Here is a 23,438-nt window from a genome sequence, read left to right as displayed (position 1 = left end):
AGTTTTTTTTCTTTTGTTTGTTTCTTCTTCTTTTTTTATAAATTGCCTATTAAAACCTAAAACCAAAGTGGATTACAACCCAAGTTTCATGTTGTTTTGGGTGTTTCAAGAGGGTATTTGTCATTTGAATCTGTTAAGCAAGACACCTGTGCGTCTCTCACTTGGTTGTTGGTGCACTCAGCAGTGACATCTGGGAGCTGTGGCCATGGATTTTTACTAGCTAGACAAAACCACAGCTGCTCTTAAAAAGTTGTCTAATGTCAATTTAAAGCAATTAGAAAATCTAAATTTGTTAAAGAAAGAGAAAAATAACCAGTGTATGTAACAGTCATGTACATCAATGAGAAATCACAAATGAAAGCTAAAAATTTAACAATGAGCATACATCAAAACTTTCAGTCAATTTCCTGCAGATGATAATCACCATTCCTTGTCGAATTGGCCACCAGAGATCTGCTGTCCTTTGAGAAGACCCCCGAGCCATTGAAAATCTCTTATTCCCTCAGGAATCATCACATATTTTATTCCCTGCCAAGAGAAAAATTATGCAGAGTAATCATCTTTATTTTGTGGAGATTATAAAAAGTATCACAATCCTGTCTAAGCTTTAGTACCTCATCATGAGGGGCAGATTTGTATCCATATGTCCCAAAAACAGAAGGTGATGCAGTGATGGAGTACGCTGTGTGAACGTACACTGATGTTCTATTTCCTACATCTTCCTCAAAACCTTTGGTAACGGCACCGTTCATCCTGCCAAACAGACGCAATTCAGAAAATTGATCTTTGGTTTGGTTTATGTTGATTTCATTGCAATGTTCAAGTTCAGTCACTATAGTTCAAGCGACAGCATTCACACTGAAAGCGGTGTGATATGCCTTTCATCTTATTGTGCTTTTCCTTAGTTTCTGTCTTATAGCAGCATTTGTTCAAGGATTTCCTTGATGCCTTCCCATAAAGTACAAGAGAATTTTTTTAATGCAAGTTTATTTACATCAATAAAAAATGTTTTCAGCAATTAATTTCTATATTAATTTCTAGTTATTAATAACCCTTTTTGTCAGTTTTGAGTAATTTTCCCAGTATTTTGACTTAGTGGGGGAAACAAACTAGTTTTTCAGCTCTTGGCCCTGTATGATGTCACTAAGTGCTCATATCTCAGGAGTGTTAGTACAAAAGCCTCATCCACCTGCTGTCTAGTTGTATGCAAGACTGGAAATAAGGATCAGCATAATATTAATTAGCTGCAATAGCGCCATTGTTTAGTAGGTTGCGGTACCAAAAAAATCGAACAGACTTCCATTCAAAGAGGTGAAACTTATGGCGTAAATAAATTTTCCATGAGTCACTGGCTAAAATCTCTTGTTTTTAGTGTTCTCATCCATTTTGAAATCAGTTCCACAAATAGCATGAATATTAGGTCTGTTTGATGACTGATGTGATTCATATTTCTAGTCTGGAGTACCAGAGGGGGGTGTCATTTACCAGTACAGCTGAGTCACATGCCGGTAAGAGATCTTTTCAGACAATAGCTGGTGTTGTTTAGGCTTAGGAAATAACAGTCAGTCTGGGAACTCAAAGGTAATCTTGTCATTCCTCATATAAAGTCGGTTCTTTCTACTTGTATCACTTCCTTAAGAGTTGAGGTAAGAACAAGTTTTGTGAGTGTAATTGCTTGGCTTCTCATTTGAGTTTGAAAGTCTATTTCCTTCTTTGGATTTCATGTAAGGGTGTGGGACACACCACACTGGGCCAGTGTAAGCTTTCCTGTCTTCTTTTCACTGTCCTATCAACATGAAATAAAAAAAATAAATAATAATATTATTCAGGAAGAGACCTCCACATCAGCATGGGTATAAGAGCAGAGGAAGCAAAGAATTTGCATTTTTTCCAGAAAACTGTTGAAGCATCTCTCTCTGAGATGAATCTTTTAGTTCCTGTACTAATAGATCATTAAAATGTTGGTAAAGACCAAAATGATTCCGCACTTGCGCCATATTACAAAAATCATTGGGTGGACAGCAAGCTGAAATCAGACTTGCGACAACGGTGAGCATTAGGTTTAAGTGATTCCATGGTTAAGATGGTTCAGCTTGTTCTTTATGGATAGAGGCTTTGGCATCTGGAGAGGACCATAGCTAAAAAGTGATTACACAGAGACTTCTAATTATTTCAAGCAACTCTTCCTTTCTCCAGGGATATAATTAGATCCCTTGGAAGGAGGAGAAAGACATAATGAGAAAGATATGATGAAAATATACAGCTATAAATGTTAAATGGTCACATATAGTTTGAATGACCTATTTGTGACTGTTAAATTAAAAACTTATAAATATCAATTCTTGTTTCAGCAAGGTGACAATAAACTGACTATTTGGAACTAGCACAAGAAAGCTGGTCTTCAATCACTAACCTGTGGGTAGGCATACATATAATTGTGGTAGGTGCACAGACATTTAGGCAATATCCTGTTCAGACATTTAAGTGTTTGACACTATGGTGTCAAAGTGTGAACCTCCTCCCTGTATGCATCCTCTTTGTTGTCAGTCATGAGTCGAATGATCCGTGATGTCCATGTTATGGATGGATTGACAGTTAAGTGTACAGAGCATATAGAGGAGGATCGCAATGACTCTAGTGCTCATATTGAGGCTTGGGGTATTTGCTTGTCCAGCCTGACAGCCTGGGGGCATTTGGTGAGCTAATATAGCATCTAGTAACATATTTAAGTCAGTGCATGAACTTTGTCCAACAGCTTATTTGAAACAATGTCATTAAATGGCAAGCTGAAGTCCATGAAGAGCATCCATATCAAGTGTGTTTGTCTACGACAGTAAGGGCTGTATCAAGAGCCAGAGAGTTAATCTGTTTCCTATATTTTATTGGTGTAAAGTTATTGCAACTGATAATGCTGTCTGATATGACGGGGTTTTCATCCTGTGACCAACCAGTCATATACTGTAGCTTACAACGAGGGTCAAAGGACAGAATGCACCTTATACATAAACAGTGGCTTGAAAGATAAATAAATAAATAACAAGACAAGATATGGCACTGTTTCTGTCAAACATATTTGCCTCAATATTGAATTTTTTCCTGTCTTTCTTTCTTTTTTGCACACATTTGTCACATGCTGTAGGTTTTTGATTGTGAAAGTAATTTCAATATTAGACACTAAAGTAAATGCAGAACACAAACTTTTGTATATGATGATTTAATTTAGTAAGGAAACAACAAAAAAACTATCCAACCCTGACCCAACGAAAAAAAAAATTATAGTCCAGCCAATCCAGAGTTTAAGTAGAATGCAATAATTTGACAAAAAAAGTAATTTGTTCGCCATTTGTTACCATCTTTAAACCGGAGGCTTAATATAAGCCATATATACAGATATATAGAGATGGCACATGAAAAACTAAGTTTCATGACAATTTCATTAATTTAAAAAAAGAGCTAGCTTATTCATCAGTCAGAAAAAAGTACATGTAAGTACTGTACCTATAAGTTTGGTAAGGTAGTGAAATTAAATTATTATGCTGTAGAAAAAATCAGCTGCAAGCGTCAGAGATTTCAAAATGCTTCCAGATTGTCCAGCACTGACTGCTTTAGCAAATATGGCCCAAATGTCCAGCGCACAGTTTCAATGTGTATGTGAAGTGCACCAGCAAAAAGTCTGTTGAAAAAGAACCTAAGGGCTGCCTGCAGTTTGCAAATGAATGAATCACTTAATCACGGTTTGAAAACACCGTATGACAACAGCGATGGATTATTTAGCAGGAAAGCTTTGACTGGCAGGAAAAGGAACTCTTAGGCAATGGGAAATATTTACGACATTTCTGCAACACTAGTTCCTAGGCTTCTTTGTCACAATATTATATCATAATTATTGCTACTTTTGTCATTTCTGTTTGTAAGGGTTTTCTTTTTATATGCTGCCATTGTCTTTAAGCTCTGCAACAAAAAAGGATAAAAAAAAATCTGCTCAACCAAAATAACCAAAAACACCCAAATACATGTCTGCACATGTTCCTGCTTCTTATTTCTTGGAGGTTTTTTCTTTTTCTTTTTTAAGTTGTTCAAAAGAAAGAAGTTCTTGAAGAACAACTGCCGATTTTCTGAGAGAAATGAGTTTCATATCAGTGTCTGCATAAGTGTACACAAATTATATCTCAAAGGCTCTCCACCATAGTTAAATATTGTCCTATGCATTCTAATACACAGAAATAATACATTGATTTTTTTTTTTTAAGGTGTGGAATATCCTGGAATTTTAAGAGGTGTGTTCTCCTCTTGGATCCTTCTTTAGCTCTCTGACAGGTCTCATTGCAGGCTTTCTTTCTGTGCTATCTGCCCAACTCTACAATTACATATGCTTGAGTGTAAACAGAGATTAGGCAGTTTGGTTTGGCAGTTAGTTTGGCTGAGCTGCTATACTTCCTGACAGCAGCTCTCTCCACTCTCTGTTTACATATGCCCGGCATGAGAGTCTAATCCTAACCCAGTCACAACTGGCCATTGTGTTCGGTTTGCTGTGTTAAGATATGATATGTTTAGTTGTGATACATAAGAGCAGTTCTCTCTTTATACATTCAGAAAATTTTGTGAATAGAAATAACTTATAGGTTAATTTGAGTAACGTCTTGCAAAAAAAAAAAAAATTTATTAGGTACACCTATTCAACCCAAACCTCTGGTAAGCCAGTCATAAGGCTTTTCAATTCAAATTTAATATAGACATGTAGAAATTGTGAAAGAAAGGTGACTTTGAAAGTGGCATGGTTGTTGGTGCCGACTGGCTGGTCTATTTCAGAAGGTTCTGAAGAGAAAAAGGACTCCAGCATAGTACTAATAAGGTTTACCTCATAAAGTACCTGGAGAATTTATGTGATGTTGTACCAAAGAAGAAATACTCTCTTTGTGATGCTTTCAGGCACTTAATTTATCTTGATCTTAAAGGTTTATAATATATTTCAGTGGTATTTTTAAATACCACTGAAATATGTTATTAGCTGGCTGTTTCTAGAGATTTCATCAGACCTAAGTGATTGTTGTGCTCTCCATTAAACTGCTCTCAAATAGGAACATTTTACCCCTAAACTACCCTTCAGTTCAGAGAGAATAGGCAGGTATTTTTTTAAGCTCTTTCTTACCGAAAAATGTAATCATGAGCATCGATCTCTGCACCCACTTTTGAGCCGTTACACAGCCATCGCCCCCTGGTTTTGGGAGGAGCAGTGGCTCTTTTGGCTTTGGAATCAGCTTCACTGAAGCCATCACTTCTGCAAACGAAAAGAGAACGCATAAGTACAGACACTTACAGGAGCAAACCTGTTCAGACTTGTGGATGCCAGATTTTCATCCTAACATGCAAATTTCACAGCAGAATTTCATCAGACCAAATAGTGTTTTTTCCAATCTTATGTTTTCCAGTTTTGCTGGATTAGGGTTAGACTAAAACTAACTAAACTAAACTGTAGTCTTAGTTTCCTGTTTTGATAGGAGTGGCAACTGGTGTGTGTGTGTGGCTTTCTGGTAATTCAAGTTTCAATTTGTTATCTGTTCTTCTGCATACTTTAGTTGTAACAAGTGTTTATTTGCTGTTGTCTTCATATTAGTACAAAGAAATCTGGCTGTTCTCCTCTGAACTCTGAGATCAACAAGACGTTTTCACCCAGAGAACTGCCAGTGCTTCCTACCATTTTATGAATTATTTTTATTATTTTATAATTTTATTATTGTATTGTGATGGGTTATTATCATTATTAATTGACTTATGGATGGCAAAAAGTAATTTTTTAATTCACAAAAAAAAACTTTTTTTCAGTGCAGAAAAAAGCTTCTATAGTAAGCTCTAGAGATGGTTGTGTGGGAAAATTAAAATCCCAGTAGATCAGCACTTTCTGAAATATTCAGGCCAGCCCATTTGGCACCAGCAACTACGCCACACTTAAATACAAATAAATCTTCTTTCGTTGCCCATTCAGATGCTCAGTTTGAACTTCAGCAGGTAATCTTGACCATATCTATGTGTCTAAATGCATTGAGATGCTGCTATGTGATTGGATGATTAGGTATTTCCATTAAAGAGCCGTTGAACAGATATATAATGAAATGACTGTATTTTCATTGGGTGCGGTAAGAATAATTTCATGTCTTTCAATACAAGTTCAATCCATGTTTTTATGCCTGATTGTTTAATTACTTCTTTATAAGCTTGATGAGCTTTGTCCTTTGTCTCTCTTGTGCTGGAAATAGTGTAATTACAGAACTGAAAAGTGTGTGTGACACAAAAACAATAATAAAAGGTGACATAATATTTCTTAACACTTAACTGTCTTTCTTATTGACGTGTATCTTTTTCACAATTATTTTATCAGAATATTTAGAGTTAGAATTAGGAAGAGGAAATTAAATCATAAAAAAAAAATCTATTATTCCATTACTTAGCAGTCTGTTACACAATACTTGACCTGATATCAGTTTCACAACTACCTACCATCATATTTGTACTCCATAAACCCAAAAGGATTGTTAAAATGTGAAAGGCGATTCCACTCGCTCATATTAATGTTGTCCTTGTGCAGAAACAAACGTATGTTGGGAAGAAAAGCCTTCTTGAAGTTCTCATCCTGAGAGTTTCGCAGTGATTGGGCACATGTCTGATAATAACAGAAATATTAAATTGTGAAATAGGTTAAAAAGATTTTGTGCCTGACTTATTTTAGAAACCTTTAGGAATAATTAAATGGAGTGAAACCATTAAGAAACCCAGTCAAACAGAAAATACAGGACAGTTACAGCAGAGGCAACAGACTGACTGCATTGCTGAGCTCACTTCAGCGTTGCCAGCCCACACCCATCAAGTTAATTACTACATTTGTCCTGTTTCTGTCATATTGTGTCTTAGCATGCTTACTGTTGGTCTAGGTGGGGCATCCTGGTTATAGACATCATCAAAATCCCACTGAGGAGCCTTTGTGAAATTTCCTTGGTAGAGGAGAGGTATTGGAGTCTCAGCCACGGCTCCATGTGTAGAGTATTTCGGTTCTGTCACTGGGTTTGTTTGTGTTGAATCAACATTTTTTGCTGGGCTGGTTGTGGTAGACACAGAAAGCAGTGCAGTTGTTTTTTCTTTCTGTCCCCAGAGTTTAATATCAAACGAAATGCTTTCCCATCTGAGTTCATGTTTTCCTGAGAAAGTTATCCAACTGAATCATAAATTTCACAGAAAAGCACAAATGGAAACAGGACAAAAGGGAACAAAAAGGAAAGTTCAGAATTAGCAAATCAATTTATGATTCCTTTTTTTAAAAACAAAATAAAATAAACTACTTACCGTTTTGATAACTTTTCCTGAGATAGAATCAAAGCCACAAAAAAAACTGTCATTATAAGGAGCAACGAAAACATCCTGGATGTGTGGACTGCCATCGCTGTTGAGTGAAGGCTTCGCCGTTAAATTGAACACACAGACACACATATGCACTCCCTTCTGGATTTGACTCCTTCTCACTGAAGTGACTGGGCTGGGCTACACCACAGTTTGCGGACAGATATGCAGTCAAATATATTCAGACACACAAAGCCAACCACACAGAGCTTAACAGCAATGTGGTTTGTTACACAACAATGGAATTTCAGAAACAGACATACCTCAGGGATTAAACCTGTTATACATGTAGTATTTTAAAACTAAAATAAAAGCCACAGCATTCCTTTAATAACGTTGAAAACTGCAAAAAGGTTCATTTGGTTTGTCTTGGGAATTTGACCGTGTGTGGGTGCGTCCTGCCATCTCCCCGCCTTGGGTGCCACACTTTTTGTTCAGCTGACTCTACTCAGCAATTAAGATAAGGAGAAAAAAGTCTTGTTGGTTTTGTAGCCAGTGGGATGTGTGTGTGTGTGTGTGTGTGTGAGATGACTGCTTATTCCTGATCAGTAGAGAGGAGTGTGTTTTTTGGTCATTAACTTATTTTTCAGTTTAGTGACAAACTCCTGGGTTTTGTTGTTTTCTTTCTTTAAAGGGTGATAGTGGCTTGTCTTTCACTTTTAGTTTAATTAGTAATTCAATTATTAGAGAAAATCTTTAATTTAACGGGGGGCACCCTAGTTATATTTTTTGTGCTTATTATATCTTTAATTGGTGATTCACTGTTATCTCACTACACTTTACATGTTCTATGACATTACTTAAAGATGCCACTAGGTGGCGCTTAGTGCAGAGGAGGAGCATAAACCCCCTTGGAGGCAAATCTGCAGAATAAATCCTGAAGTTGAAACTTTAAACAAGCTCATGATCTTTATTTTACTTGAGTCATTTTGAGAGTTACTAGTGCTCAAAAGGACTCATAGGTAACAGCTGAAACAGTAAGGCTGTTGTCAACAGTAGTGAAAGCAGCCGAGAGCATTGTGGGGACCTCTCTTGCCTCCCTCCCCAGGCCCTCTCCATTACAGGTGACTCCACTCATCCCTTCAACAGCGTCTTCAGTTTGCTGCCATCAGGAAGGATACTGAAGAGCCTCCGGGCCAGAACACGCAGACTGAGAGTCAGCTTCGTCCATTGGGCTGTCAGGATGCTAACCATCTCTGAATCGAGAAGGGGGGCCCAAGGGTACATCTTTCGCCATCTTACAATGCTGTGATTGTAGCCATTCCCCACTTTCTGTGAATGGTACTCATGGTCATTGATCAGTAGGCTTTGATTAGTTGTCATTGATCAATGGTCATAAGAATTTGCATACTAACAATCATGGAACTAACCCCCCAGCACATTGTTTATTCAGGGGCGCTAGTTTCCTTCACTATGCAAATGTACTGTTTATAAGGTTGGGGAAACCTGCAGGCAGCTGAGACAGAAGAAGTCACTTGGATGAGTGATGAAACGTTTCTCCCATTGAAAATGTCCAGATGAACAGAATCAACCTTTTGGGATTTACTTACCTGGATGATTAAGCACGCATCAAGACGTTATTTTATTAATATTCTTAAAATGATAGCGGCACACACGAAAATTTTTGAAGCACAAACCAGCACAAATGTAGCACAAACGTTTAACATCAATTTTGTTTGATTTGGGTAATGTGGGGGGGCTGGTTGACCATTGATGACCTCTAGAAATTCTTATTAATATCTTTAAAATAATAGCAGCACAAACGAAAATTTTTGCAGCACAAACCAGCACAAACGTTTGATACCACTTTTGTTGGATTTGAAGAACGTGGGGGGGCCAACTTCACTCACATTGGTGCAATCGGCACCACTAATGGCCTTAATTCAGGTTGAGGATTTTTTAGATCTTCCACTTCACGTTTTTGTTCCATAACCCCCAGGATTATTTAAGACAGCGGTCCCAACCCCCGGGCCTCGGACCGATACCGGTCCGTGAGTCGTTTGGTACCGGGCCACGAGAGTTGAGGCTCAGGTGTGAAATGTATAGTTTTCAGGGGTTTTATCGGTTTTCCGCATTATTTTGTTATCGTTTTTATCGTTAACTCGGTTTTCCTGGGTCTTTTCACGCGTGTTATGAATAAATCTTCTTTTTTTCGGTACCGGTACTAGTTTTATTTTGTTGTATTCATCCGCTACACCTTAAAGGCCGGTCCGTGAAAATATTGTCGGGCATAAACCGGTCCGTGGCGCAAAAAAGGTTGGAGACCGCTGATTGAAGAAATGACCGTCTTAACTGCATCCCACCTCAGCAGCGATGGTGCGCTGTGAGCAGCCCTACTTATGCAGTTCAACAAGCCGACCATGTTCAAAAAGGAGAGTTTTTTTGCTTTTGCCATCAGAACATCCTGACAGTCTGACTACCTGACAGAAAATGACAATGAATCCACAGTTTTGCACAGATTTGGCCTTTTAAAGGCGTGTGGTCCTAAACATTTGATCAGCTGTAAAACAGCCTGTCCCAGTTTAAGTTTGTTAAATGCAAGTTAAATGTTTTGTCTCACTCCCAGTTCTGCTTGTTGCATGTTGTTGGAACCTTGTTAAGATCCAACAATGCAAAAGATGATTTGACTGTATTTAATAATCGATTAGTTTCTTCTGAATGGATTAAGAATGCTTTTTTTTCCGCATTGCAATGCATCACAATTGTAAATCATTATACGATTAATTGTGTCAGCTCTATTAGATGTAAGATTGTATATTTGCTTTTGAAATGGGCAGTTTGGTTTATTGTGCTTTGTATTTGCTTTCATACTGCAAGGAAAGAACGCAAATCTACACCGAGCATCTGAAGAACAACATGCAAGTCCTCCAGCACATTGAATCCAAAACCTGTTCCAGTTCCTCAGACACCATCAGAGACTGTTTTGAAAGCCCTCTACTATCAGGTCTGGATAAAAGGAAACTTTGCCAACCACTGCAAGTATCAAGTGTTTTAAATTTTGTTTGACTGTTTATTATGTACTTATTTGTTTTTGGTTGTATTAAGTTTGATATTAATTAGATCAGTGCCTTTTTAGTCATTAATTTGATTATTAAATATTAACTGTTTAGGGCAGCACGGTGGTTACGACTGTTGCTGCACAGCAGGAAGGTCCCGAGTTCAATTCCACAATCAGGCTGGGGTCTTTCTGTGTGGAGTTTGCATGTTCTCCCCGTGTTTGTGTGGGTCCTCTCTGGGTACTCTGGCTTCCTCTCACCATCCAAAGACATGCAGTTTGTGGGGCTAGGTTAATTGATTAATCCAAATTGCCCATAACTGTAAATGTGAGTGCGAATGGTTGTCTGTCCCTGTGTGTTAGCCCTGCGACAGACTGGCGACCTGTCCAGGGTGTACCCTGCCTTTCGCCCTATGACAGCTGGGATAGGCTCCAGCGCCCCCCGCGACCCTGAAAAGGATAAGCGGGGGGCGGGTTTTGAGAAGCTTAAGAGAACAACATACTGCCTGTAACATCATTCGCCATGAGTGGTTTGGTGATGGGCATATCCATGGAGGGAGGCATGGACCTTTGTAGCAACCTTCACAACAGCAACCCTGACTGCCATTAGGTATTGGGATGAACTCCTTGGACACATTATCAGACCCTACACTGATGCAGTGGGTCTGGGGTTCCTGCTAGAGCACAACAATGCTAGGCCTCATGTGGCAATAATATGCAGGTCGTGGAAATGAATTAGCCCCTTTTCCATTATTACCCACTCATTCTGACTTGCCACGGTTTTCAGGGATTTTCATTACATCATAGCACCTGGCACCAGCTACTAACATAGTACCTGCTCGGCCGGGGTTGCAAGTGATCTGACCATGTACCAAAATGTGAAGTCATCAGACTGCATGCCACCGATTGGCTGGTTAGTGGTGTCAGTTCATGAGCCATGAGAGCGAAAATCAAAACCAGCATTTTTGAAACCCGGGAACGAAGGAAATGGCCACTAAAAATGACATATGTGCAAAATACACAAATAGTCAGTGCAGGCTAGCAATAGTTGTAAAATGAATGTAAATCTTCCATTTTCAGTAGGCCAGAACATGGCACCTTATTCCTGTTTTCTTTTGTTGTTGCTCCCAACCTAGACACATATAGGCAGAATGAACATCCTTGTTTGTAGTCATGAATTTTGGCTCTGCAGAAATTTGCTTAGAGTGAAAAGAAACCACAACAAAAACCTACAAGGCTACAAACTCATCAACTGATCTGGACCAGCATATGTGAGCTATAGGCATCAACATTTTTACTGCAAAACTTATACTACTACTACAACTAAGAGAAAGGAGGGAACAGCAGGACAAACTGTAAACTTCTAATAGGTAAAAGTTGTAAAAACAAAGACACTGAATGTCATATCTCATAGAAAATTGTTTCAATAAAAACTACATTACCAGCATCAATCTCACTTTGTATCATTTCAGACTGACTAATATTTAATGACTTATAATTGATTGCTGAATAGTTTTTGAGATGACTGGGGTTGCTTGTCTCCACAGGTCCTTGTGTTACATCACACTGACTCCACCGTGTGGCAGAGGAGAGGAAATTCCTGGAAGGATCAAACACTGGAGATACAATCAACACCTGTTGTGACACCTGAGGATCACAACATTGCATGTTGTATACAGCGCTTTGAGTACCCCGGGAGAGTAGAAAAGCGCTATATAAGAACCAGTCCATTTACCATTTACAATTCCACATCCAATGTGGAATGAAGGGGTGACAGGAGTAAGAGTGTGATCAGGTAAGCAACGCTCCACGTTTATATCAGTCGCTTAATGGCCACTGGAGCATAAAGAGCTGATTAGTCAGAAAACACTGCTGAGGTCAAGACTGTGTATGGAAATGAAACTTAAACACAACTTTGAAGTAGTTTTCATGCAGTGGCCAGAAAGTAACTCTTCTGGGGCCAGCAGGTGAGAATGACTCATACTTTACCCAGTTTGATCCTTTTTCAGGATTATAGACATTTAAAGTTTGTCGTGAAGTGTATCCTGCGTGTGTGTAAGTGTATGTGGTCAAAGTTCATGAAACACAGGGTCTAATGAAAAAAACCAACCTCCCTGTTGAAGTTCTGCTTGAGGTGGGAGCTGAAGATCTATAAGTTTAGGTCCGTCAGGTCTGAAAAATAATCAGATCATTTAAGTTTTTTTGTGTTTTGCTCTTAAGCACTGACTGATATGAAGAGAGGCATTCAAACTGAATCAGTCATGAAGCTCTCATTTGACAGCTGAGTGACAGATTTATATTATCATATTAAAGAAATATCTGGATTACATCCCACTAACTTGACACTATATAATCTCACAATGATTGTGTGTATAATCAAACCTCGTGTATTCAAGGAACTTCAGTAGGTGAGCAAACAGATTTAGCTGCTTTACATTAATATGTTTTTCTAAGGTTGTAAGTAAACAATGATCTGGGTCAAACATCAGACAATGTATTGTTGCATCTGTTTTTCCATATTGTTGATGTGTTTTTTTATTAAGAAGCATATTTAATTAAAAATAAACACATTACATTGAGTAAGTAAAGCTAAAAACATTTGAACAATTTCGTTATTTTAATTTCAAATGCAACTATTAGGTATTGTACTGAAGTCATTTATGTTATTTATGGGCCTACAGTTAATATTTTCTTAAACATGTTAAGACATGACTCACAAACCTTGTGGGGCTTCTGACTGAAAAACTCCCAATACTGTAAAATTCCAGGTATACTTTATAATTACTCATAAATGGAGTAATTTTAGTTCTTTAAGCAGCTTTACACTTCCTCCAGCTAAAAGAAATCAGTTTGTCAAGGGGAGTGCGTGTCATGGAGAGCATCACCCAAAAGCAGGACTCGGAAAACAGGACTTAAAACTCAAAAACCGCTTTATTGTTGAAAACTTGTAAAAATAAGAAAATATGAGCCAAGTGCAAATTATCTAAATGAAAACTATCATACAGCAAACCCCCAAGGTGGAACACACAGCTTAAAGGTGAACACAGCAAAGAAGAAAGGACAATGTATACAGACCAGGTAACCATGACACTCACATTCACACCTATGGCCAAAATACTCTCACCAGTTAACCTAACCCAACTAAGTGCATGTCTTCATGCAGCATCAAAGGAAGCTGATGCTACAGAGAGAATCCACACAGACAAAGAGAGAACATGCACACAAAGAAACCCTCCAGTTATATGTTGGATGTGAACACTTCTTGCTGTGCTGACCACTGCACTACTGTGCTGCCTGACATGGCTCTTGAATATCTTCAGTAGTGTAGGTTTTATCCTTATGGGTGGACTCAGTGTTACTTTGGCTTTTCAGTCCCTGATTCTGGCTCCGTTCTTTGATACAGCTTTATTACTTTTCTGTTGTGAAGATCTTTCCATGTATTCTTCTCCAAAATGTAGTCATGGTTGGCATAGAAATGTACTTTTGTTTTAATGTACTTCTGAGCATAGTAGTTGGAGTATTTCATGTAGTCATCAGTCATGAATCCATATGCATCCACCTGAGGATACAGAAAGAGAGAGAGAAAAAATCCTTACTTTTCAAGACATAGTTTGCAGAATACCTTAATACAGTTCCCATCAGGAAAAACAACAGCAACAACAACAATAATAATAGGTCATAATAATAATAATTAATTAAATATTCCATTCGCTTATCCTTTTCAGGGTCGCGGGAGCCTATCCCAGCTGTCATAGGGTGAGAGGCGGGGTACACCCTGGACAGGTCGCCAGTCTGTCGCAGGGCTAACACACAAGGACAGACAACCATTCACACTCACATTCACATTCACACCTAGTGGCAATTTGGATTATCCAATTAACCTATCCCTACGATGTGACAATAAAAGTGATTTGATTTGATTTGAAGCTGCATGTCTTTGGACAGTGGGAGGAAGCCGGAGTACCCGGAGGGAACACACACAAACACGGGGAGAACATGCAAACTCCACACAGAAAGACCCTGGCCTGATGGTGGAATTGAACTCAGGACCTTCTTGCTGTGCGGCAACAGTGCTAACCACCGTGCCACCGTGCTAATTAAATAATTAATGAAATAATAATTAATGAAAGTGCCTGACAGCACAATTCCAGAAGATTGATGGTTGCTTCTTCTCTATAAAAAGAACATAGCAGCACATTTTAATTTACAAATTGCATGTGAATGACCCAGAAAGACTTCAGAAACTCTGTTCAATTTGGGCAGACAAGACAGAGTGGAGATTTTTGTCCATAATGTACAATGGCACATTTAGGAAAACAAACAAACACAGCACATTATTTTTCATATTATAAACACCTCATACCAACAAGCAGGACATCAGCTTTTAGGACAGATGAGTTAAGCTGTATCTTTCAGCCACAGTGCCTGGGCACAGTCATTTAGTTGAGTACAAAAAAATAATATAAAAAAAAAACTCCTGCACGTTTTTAGTTTATAACCGATATTCTCAGTGCAACGAATGTATAGGAGAATGACTGAAAAATCAAGGTGTTGCAATGGCCCAGTCAACGTAAAGAAATGCTTCAAACTTTAATGAACTGAAGCAACATTGCAAAGATGAGTGGGAAAAAAATTCCTGAACAACAATGTGAGAAACTTTGGTTATTGCTGGTAAAGACGATTCTAAAAGGTACCGAATCATGTTGAATAAATGATTACTTGGTCTGATATGTCATGTGGTGGCATTGTTCATCTGGGTTTATGTTTACGTAATTTCAAGATTGCTTTTTTTTCAAGATTCGTTCGTTTTGTGGTTTGACTGTGACATATAGATGTCATCTACTTTGCAGAAAACATGTGTGAAATAGCTTATTTTCATTAAAGAGCTGCTTTGAGGCTTTTAGTCTGTGTATTGTGTATATAGGTGTGGAAACCAATACCTCTTACACAGAAATGTAAAGGTAATATTAACTCACTGTGTCACAAATATGCAAAGCCAGGAAGAGAGTGAATGCTCCATTGGTTGGTCTGACTATTGCCCAGAATCTTTTATTCAGATTAGGTGACTTTAGGAACCTGTGATTAAAAAACAAACAAACAAACAAAAAATATAAAAATACTGGAAGGGTTAAGAGACGATCTGAAAATGAAAGAAGGAAAACTTGCACAATAAATACACATGATGGTGACGAGGGAAGTGGAAATACACAGGGAACACAGTTGGGAGGAGTTAATCGAGACAGGAGGAAGCAAAACAAAACACACTAAACACAAGACGCAGGCAAGAACACACGGCCTGACATGAGGCCGGGAGGAAGGAACCCAAAGGGGAACAAGAAAGACTGGGGAGACAAACAGAGGAGACACAAAGAGGGTAATACAGAATAATTAAGAAAGATGAGACATGGAGGGGGAGAGAGAGGCGAGATGGGCTGGGGAAAATGTATAGGAAAGCACATGACAGAGAGGGAAGAGATGGAATAAAAAACAAGGAGGGAAACATGTAAACAGAAAAAGGAGACGAGGCACATCGACAAGAAAACATGGAATCAGAAATAAAACTAAACATGGAAGCAAAACCGGGACTAAACTCAATACTAAATAATAGAAACCTACAAAATTAGCACAAAGAAGCCCCATTAACTCAAAATGCTCGGTCAAAAGACCCAGAACAATAAAAACACACATAAAAAAGAATTATGCCTAGTTAATTTCCTGCTATTAAAGTTGATATCACTGAAAATAGGTACATATGAAAACCAAATAAGATTTTGAAATCCACAATGTATTTCAATTGATTGACTGGAAGTCCCAACCATCACTTTAATGATTCTCAACAGAGCTGAGCAGAAGCTCAGAAGAGTCACTCTCCCAGAATGGAGTTAACTTTAAGAGCAAACTTGTTCAGGAAAGAAAAACAATTATTAGATGATGAAACAATGTGAACTGTTGCCTGTTTCTATGTTAGCCCTGGGATGCACCAGTAATTTGTCCAGGTATGGAACCAGCTTTTCTGCAACCTTATTATATTATATTATATTATATTATATTATATTATATTATATTATATTATATTATTACCAACATCTGCTCATATGTAATCACAGTATGCTCATAGGAGTCTGACCTGTTCTTCACGTATCGGAGGAAGTCCTGGTGTAGAACGTAGAATCGGCTCTCATTGTACTGCCCTGAATAGTAGGTCCCTGGCCTGGTGAGGTGAAAACACAAGGGAGAGGAGGGATAATTTATATTATTAATTTTAGTTGTTTTTTTAAATAAAAGGCAATACAATTGTCCATTAAAACCTAAAAGAAAAAGTAGATATCAACTCAAGTTGCTTTAGCATTTTCCAGAGTGCATTTGTAGAGTACATCTGCTAATAATGAGGCACCTGTGAACACCTCACGTGTGGGTGCACTCAGCAGTGACATGTAGGAGCCACGAGGAAGGCCATGGATTTTTACCAGTTAGACAAAATCCCAGCTGGTAAATTGTCTCTAGTTCTTCTCCACTCACACCTCTGAGCTGTGAGGCTGCTCTTAAAAGATTGTCTAATGACACTATAAACTAATTGGAAAAATTGAGATTTGTCAAAGCAGGAGAAAAAAAAATTACTACATAACTACTTAATTTGATAATCACCATTTCTTGTGGTGTGGGCCACTATAGCCCTCATGTCCTTTGAAAAGACCCTCAAGCCATCGGAAATCTCTCATTGCCTCAGGAATCAGCACATATTTTATTCCCTGCCAAGAGAAAAATTATGGAGCAAAATAATCTTTAGTCTGTGGAGAGTATAAACAATATCACACTGTTGTCTTGTAAGTTTTACTACCTCATCATGAGGGGCAGACTTGTATCCATACTTCCCAAAAAAATAAGGTGATGCGGTGATGGAGTGCTCTGTGTGAACGTACACTGATGTTCTATTTCCTACATCTTCCTCATAACCTTTGATAACGGCACCGTTCATCCTGCCAAACAGACACAATTCAGAAAGTTGATCTTTGGTTCAGTTTACGTTGATTTAATTGTAATGTTCAAAATCAGTCAGTAGTTCAAGCAACAGCATTCAAATTGAAGGTAGTGTGATATACCTTTCATCTTATTATGCTTTTCGTTAGTGTCTGTTATATAGCAGCCTTTGTGCAAGGATTTCCTAAATGCATTCCCATAAGGTACAAGAGAATTCTTTTTTTGGAAATTAAAAGAAATAGATAACTCAAAAGTCTAAGTATGTTAAAAATATTGGTTGTTATCTCAATATTTAAATTTAATAGCTAGACATTTCAACTTTTGAGTAGGGATGCAAATGTTTGTGCAGGTTGGAACCTGGAGGGAGGGAGGGAGGTAGGTAGGTGTGTGTGTGTGTGTGTGTGTGTGTGTGTGTGTGTGTGGATGGATGGATGGATGGATGGATGGATGGATGGCAAGAGACGAAAACAGGGCGTTGTTGGAATGCTACTACGCAAGTAACCCCGGCGGAAGGGGCTACATGAATAGGATGAGGGACCTATGGATTCTTCGATACCCAACATCCACAATGACGGCGAAACAACTAGTAGCTCAGTGTTCCAACATTCGAAAGAGGATCATGGCCAAGCTTGAAACCTGGATCCCCCGTAGCCGGTTACCAAGATTACGTGAAGTACCCTCAGAAGGTCTGCTAGATGATGTTAATGCAGCACTACGGACAATACCTACAACCACGATTACCGACACTAACAAGCTGATCTACAATACGGCAGCAGTGATCAGTGAGATGCTTGGCTACAAGTTGAACAGCGACAAGGGGCAGTACCCTCCATGGAGAAGGAGGCTAGAGGGCAAGATCAAAGTAGCACGGAGGGAGGTTAGCCAACTAACGGAGTTGCAGAAAGGTGCGACAAATAAGGTGCCTAAGAAATACAGCAAGCTGTCCATACCTGAGGCCTTGGAAACTGCCAAGCAAAGACTCACAGCCTTGGCCAGCCGCTTGAGAGAGATAGAAGGCAGGAGAATAAACCAGCAGATGTGTGTCACAGGTTGATCTGGCTGTACATATATATATGTATATATATATATGTGTCTTGATTTTGACCCAGGTGTCGTCCACATATCTGTACCAGTGGCTGGGTACTCTTCCTTTGAAAGAGCCAAGAGCCTTCCTTTCCACTTCCTCCATGTAAAGGTTGGCTACAATAGGTGACACGGGGGAGCCCATGTAAGGCGGTCAATAATTTTGTCCTTTTCAAAGTCTTGAAGGCAAGCTATAACTTTCTTTTTGTAGCTGCTTGTGGGGTCTCGCTTCAGGGCTTCGTAGGTATTGTTGTCACTGAGGAGAGTAGTGTACAACATGGATGCTCTGAGCCTCCCTTTCCGTTAGTGTGTGTACCTGCTTCCTGTGCTCAAAGATCACTACTCTCCTCAGTGACAACAATACCTACGAAGCCCTGAAGCGAGACCCCACAAGCAGCTACAAAAAGAAAGTTATAGCTTGCCTTCAAGACTTTGAAAAGGACAAAATTATTGACCGCCTTACATATCACCGCCTTTACCCAGGGGATGCCATACCCTGCATCTATGGACTTCCAAAGATCCACAAGGAAGCTGTCCCACTCAGACCCATAGTCAGTAGCATAAACTCAGCCACTTACAACATTGCTAAACACCTTGCTACCATCCTTGCGCCTCTCGTGGGGAACACCCCACACCACATCAAGAACTCCACCGACTTCACCGACAAGGTCCAGAAACTTACCCTGGATCCAGATGAAACCATGGTGTCCTTTGATGTAGTCTCTCTTTTCACTTGCATACCCACCACTGAGGCCGTGGAGACTGTCAGAAAACGACTACAAGAAGACAGCTCCTTGGAGGACAGGACCAACTTCACACCCGATCAGATCTGCACACTGTTAGACCTCTGCCTCACCACTACATATTTCAAGTACAACGAAGGCTTCTACAGACAAAAACATGGCTGTGCCATGGGCTCCCCCGTGTCACCTATTGTAGCCAACCTTTACATGGAGGAAGTGGAAAGGAAGGCTCTTGGCTCTTTCAAAGGAAGAGTACCCAGCCACTGGTACAGATATGTGGACGACACCTGGGTCAAAATCAAGACACAAGAAGTGGAATCCTTCACTGCGCACATTAACGCTGTGGATAAAAACATCAAGTTCACCAGGGAAGACACAAAGGATAACTGTTTGCCGTTCCTGGACTGCGCCGTGCACATTGAAGAGAACGGCAAACTCAACATCGAAGTTTACCGGAAGCCCACACACACGGACCAGTACCTCCTCTTTGACTCCCATCACCCTTTGGAACACAAACTTGGAGTAATTAGGACCCTACACCACCGGGCAGAACATGTTCCCTCTAAGCCTGAAGGAAAAAAGAAGGAACACACACATGTAAAGGAAGCACTCAAAATGTGCGGCTATCCTAAATGGGCGTTCTTAAAGTCAGCAAAGAGGCACAGAAAAGAAGACCAGACACCAGCGAGGGAGGATAAGAAGGACAGACGCAACAACATTGTCATCCCCTATGTAGCCGGTGTATCAGAGAAACTCAGGAGAGTTTTCTCCAAGCATGACATCCCGGTGCATTTCAGACCCAGCAACACGCTCAGACAAAAACTGGTTCACCCGAAAGACAAAACGCCAAGACACAAACTTAACAATGTGGTGTATGCTGTACAGTGCAGCGAGGAATGCTCAGACCTCTACATTGGAGAGACCAAACAGCCACTTCACAAGCGCATGGCACAACACAGAAGAGCCACCTCCACAGGACAAGACTCAGCAGTCCATCTGCATCTTAAGGATAAAGGTCACTCTTTCGAGGATGCCAATGTTCACATTTTGGACAGAGAGGACAGATGGTTTGAAAGAGGAGTGAAAGAAGCCATCTATGTCCACTGTGAGCGACCATCTTTGAACAGAGGCGGGGGTTTACGACACCAACTCTCTGCCATCTATAATCCAGTTTTGAGATCCCTTCCCAGACCCCTTAACGCCCACTCACATCCTGGGCCATCTGACCTCAGGAATTCGCATGATAAGGTGGGGCCAGGTTTCACAATGAACACACCCGAAACTCTGGCTGATTGGGACCCACGCCCAGTTTCACACCTTGGCTCAGGCGATTAGAGGATCATCAGGGGGTCCTTTTGTCCCTCTGTGGGGGGTTACTCCCACTAGGTTTATATCTGGGACTCTCCACCATTTGACCTTAGAACTGAAGAAGCTTCTCGGATGAGAGGTGAAACGTCTTCAAGCAACTTAAAGAAGTCCAGACGCTTTTCTTTGCAAGCTCCTTTGACAACACATATTATAGAAATACACACTTGATATATACTAGGTATATATTTCTGGATTTTTGAATGTTGTGTGTCCCTAGAGATTACATCAAATCTAAGTGATTGCTGTGCGCTGCACCAGCTGCAATGTGATTTTGAGACATTTGACCCTTATAATTCCCTTCAGTTTAAAGAACATTAACAACAGGTTTGTTTTGTACCTCTTACGTACCGAAAAACGTAATCATGTGCATCGATCTCTGCACCCACTTTTGAGCCGTTCAAAATTCCTGCAGTACCCACCACAGCACAGTGAATACAGCCATCGGCACCTGGTTTTGGGAGGAGCAGTGGCTCTTTTGGCTTTGGAATCAGCTTCACTGAAGCCATCACTTCTGCAAACGAAAAGAAAGACATGAGTACAGACATACATTTAACATCATGCATAATTCATAGCACTCTCTTCTGTAATAAGTATAATGGTTTTATATTATTCGCATATGTATTCCCCCATTCTTCGACACAATAACTCAGGGTAAAAATAATGAAAAATCTAATATTTGCATTGCCTTGTAATCTAATATATATATCGCATTACCCAGTATATATATACTTTTGGCCATCTTTTTTTAAACATGTTCAATATGAGATTTTCATGTTAACTTGTCATCCACTATTACACCCAGAAAATGGAATTCTGTAACTCTTTCGATCAATACTCCATCTATAGATGATACTACCTCTTCCTCCTTTACATGATTTCCAAACATCATAAACTTTGTCTTTGCCAAATTCAACGATAACTTATTTACATCAAACCATTTTTTTAGTTTTTACTTTTCAATAACCATAATTTTAGCCAATTCTTTCAACTTTTCTCTAGAACAATAAAAAATTGTGTCATCTGCAAATGTCGTTTATATATAAAAAAGTTTTGTTCCCAAAACAGAACCTTGAAGGACCCCACATTCTATTTTCATTCTTTCAGATGAGTTACCTAAATACTGCACAAATTGAAAAGTATTATCTAAGGAACTTAACCAGTTCAATATAATTCCTCTCACAGCATAAGTACTTAACCTGGAAATCAAGATGGAGTGTTGCAGAAAATAGGTTTAAATGTTAAACAAATTTCTTCCAGTCAGAGAATGTTGCATATAATTAAATTTTTGCTTGATGCATAAAGTTAAAAGATTAAAACTAATAAAACAAGTTTTAAAAAGAGACTTTTCCATTTGATTACATTTTATATGATGGATTATGCAGAAAAAGTAGAATCGGGCTGAAAGATCTATCGCTTTATCACCTATTCAGGTTGTAAATCGTGCTTTTAAAAAGTAACTAAGTAACTAATTACTTTTGAAAATAAGTAATCAGTAAAGTAATGGGATTACTTTTTGGGGGAGTGTAATCTGTAATTAGTTACTGATTACTTTTTTCAAGTAACTTGACCAACACTGGCTTGGAGTGTATCTTAATTTAGTGTTGTATGAATAATTTCATGTGTCTTAATACAAGTTCAAACTTCACTTTCTTTAACTCATCATTTAATTAATCCTTGGTGAGCTTTGACCTGATTCACCAGGAACTTTTTACTACAGAAAACTGTAGATGACACAAAAAACACTGCTTAAAGGTGCCATAATATATATTTTTTAACACCAACAGTGTCTGTCTTTATTATAATATCAGGAGTCAGAAACTGGAAGGAGAAATTAAATAACAAAAAATCTATTACTTAGTTGCTGATCAAGCTCACATATATACTGATATTTAATCTGGCATCAGTTTCACAAACACCTACCATCATATTTGTACTCCATAAACCCAAAAGGACTGTTAAAATGTGAAAGGCGATTCCACTCGCTCATGTTAATGTTGTCCTTGTGCAGAAACAAACGTATGTTGGGAAGAAAAGCCTTCTTGAAGTTCTCATCCTTAGAGTTTCGCAGTGATTGGGCACATGTCTGATAATAACAGAAATATTAAATCGTGAAATTAGTTAAAATGATTTTGTGAAAGCTTTATACCCCGAGGAAACAACAAACACAACAGTTACAGAAATTTGATGAATAATTAAGAATTATGTATTTTAATTAAAGGAGTGAAACCATTAAGTGAAAGCAGACTGACTGCATGGCTGAGCACAAGCGTTGCCTGCCCACAGCCATCAAATTAATTACTACATTTGTCCTGTTTCTGTCATATTGTGTCTTAGCATGCTTACTGTTGGTCTAGGTGGGGCATCCTGGTTATAGACATCATCAAAATCCCACTGAGGAGCCTTTGTGAAATTTCCTCTGTAGAGGAGAGGCATTGGAGTCTCAGCCACAGCTGTTTTTTCTTTCTGTCCCCAGAGGTTAATATTAAACGAAAAGTTTTCCCATCCGAGTTCATGTTTTCCTGAGAAAATTGTCCAACTGCAACAACAGCAACAGGACAAAAGGGAGCAAAAAAGTTCAGAATTAGCAAATTAATACATAGATATACATAGATAGATATGAAAAAAAAATTACCTTTTTGATAAAGATTCCTGGGATAGAATGAAAACCACAAAACTAACTGTCATTACAAGGAGCAATAAAAATATCCTGGAGATTTGGGATGCCATCGCTGTCAAGTGAAGGCTTTCTGTTCAATTAAACACACATGTATGCACTTCCTTCTAAAACTGACACGCTCTCACTGATGGGAATGGGCTGGGCTACACCACAGCTTGCAGACAGATAAGCAAACAAATGTATTCACACACAAAGCCACACACAC

At 39.0% G+C, this 23,438-nt stretch overlaps 1 protein-coding gene and 1 pseudogene across 3 annotated transcripts in view; both read right to left on the bottom strand.

Annotated features, from left to right (window-relative positions):
* Nucleotides 1–13,685, bottom strand: part of LOC309713095 (alpha-N-acetylgalactosaminide alpha-2,6-sialyltransferase 1-like) — a 20,507-nt pseudogene extending 6,822 nt beyond the window's left edge. The window contains exons 1-8 of the transcript XR_014280674.1: nucleotides 13,671–13,685; nucleotides 13,522–13,565; nucleotides 12,495–12,533; nucleotides 6,916–7,090; nucleotides 6,496–6,658; nucleotides 5,150–5,278; nucleotides 615–753; nucleotides 425–528 (exon numbers count right to left, since the gene is read on the bottom strand). The product of XR_014280674.1 is annotated as an alpha-N-acetylgalactosaminide alpha-2,6-sialyltransferase 1-like (transcript). The remainder of the gene's footprint in view (nucleotides 1–424; nucleotides 529–614; nucleotides 754–5,149; nucleotides 5,279–6,495; nucleotides 6,659–6,915; nucleotides 7,091–12,494; nucleotides 12,534–13,521; nucleotides 13,566–13,670) is intronic.
* Nucleotides 13,297–23,438, bottom strand: LOC309713113 (alpha-N-acetylgalactosaminide alpha-2,6-sialyltransferase 1-like). 2 transcript variants are annotated; one of them, XM_082544480.1, is made up of 9 exons: nucleotides 23,189–23,438; nucleotides 22,900–23,092; nucleotides 22,477–22,639; nucleotides 20,905–21,067; nucleotides 17,223–17,361; nucleotides 17,030–17,133; nucleotides 16,512–16,595; nucleotides 15,361–15,460; nucleotides 13,297–13,943 (listed from the first exon to the last, which is right to left on the bottom strand). In XM_082544480.1, exons 1-9 carry the CDS (start codon nucleotides 23,281–23,283, stop codon nucleotides 13,740–13,742), a joined length of 1,245 nt encoding a protein of 414 aa, XP_082400606.1. In that variant the 5' UTR covers nucleotides 23,284–23,438; the 3' UTR covers nucleotides 13,297–13,739. The 2 variants fall into 2 exon arrangements, with proteins under 2 accessions (XP_082400606.1, XP_082400607.1); XM_082544481.1 differs by lacking the exons at nucleotides 17,030–17,133; nucleotides 17,223–17,361 and having other exon boundaries at nucleotides 23,189–23,437.

Source organism: Aulonocara stuartgranti (assembly GCF_965226115.1).
Source record: "Aulonocara stuartgranti genome assembly, chromosome: 8".
Taxonomy (NCBI): Eukaryota; Metazoa; Chordata; class Actinopteri; order Cichliformes; family Cichlidae; genus Aulonocara; species Aulonocara stuartgranti.
This window is presented reverse-complemented; position numbering and strand designations above follow the sequence as displayed.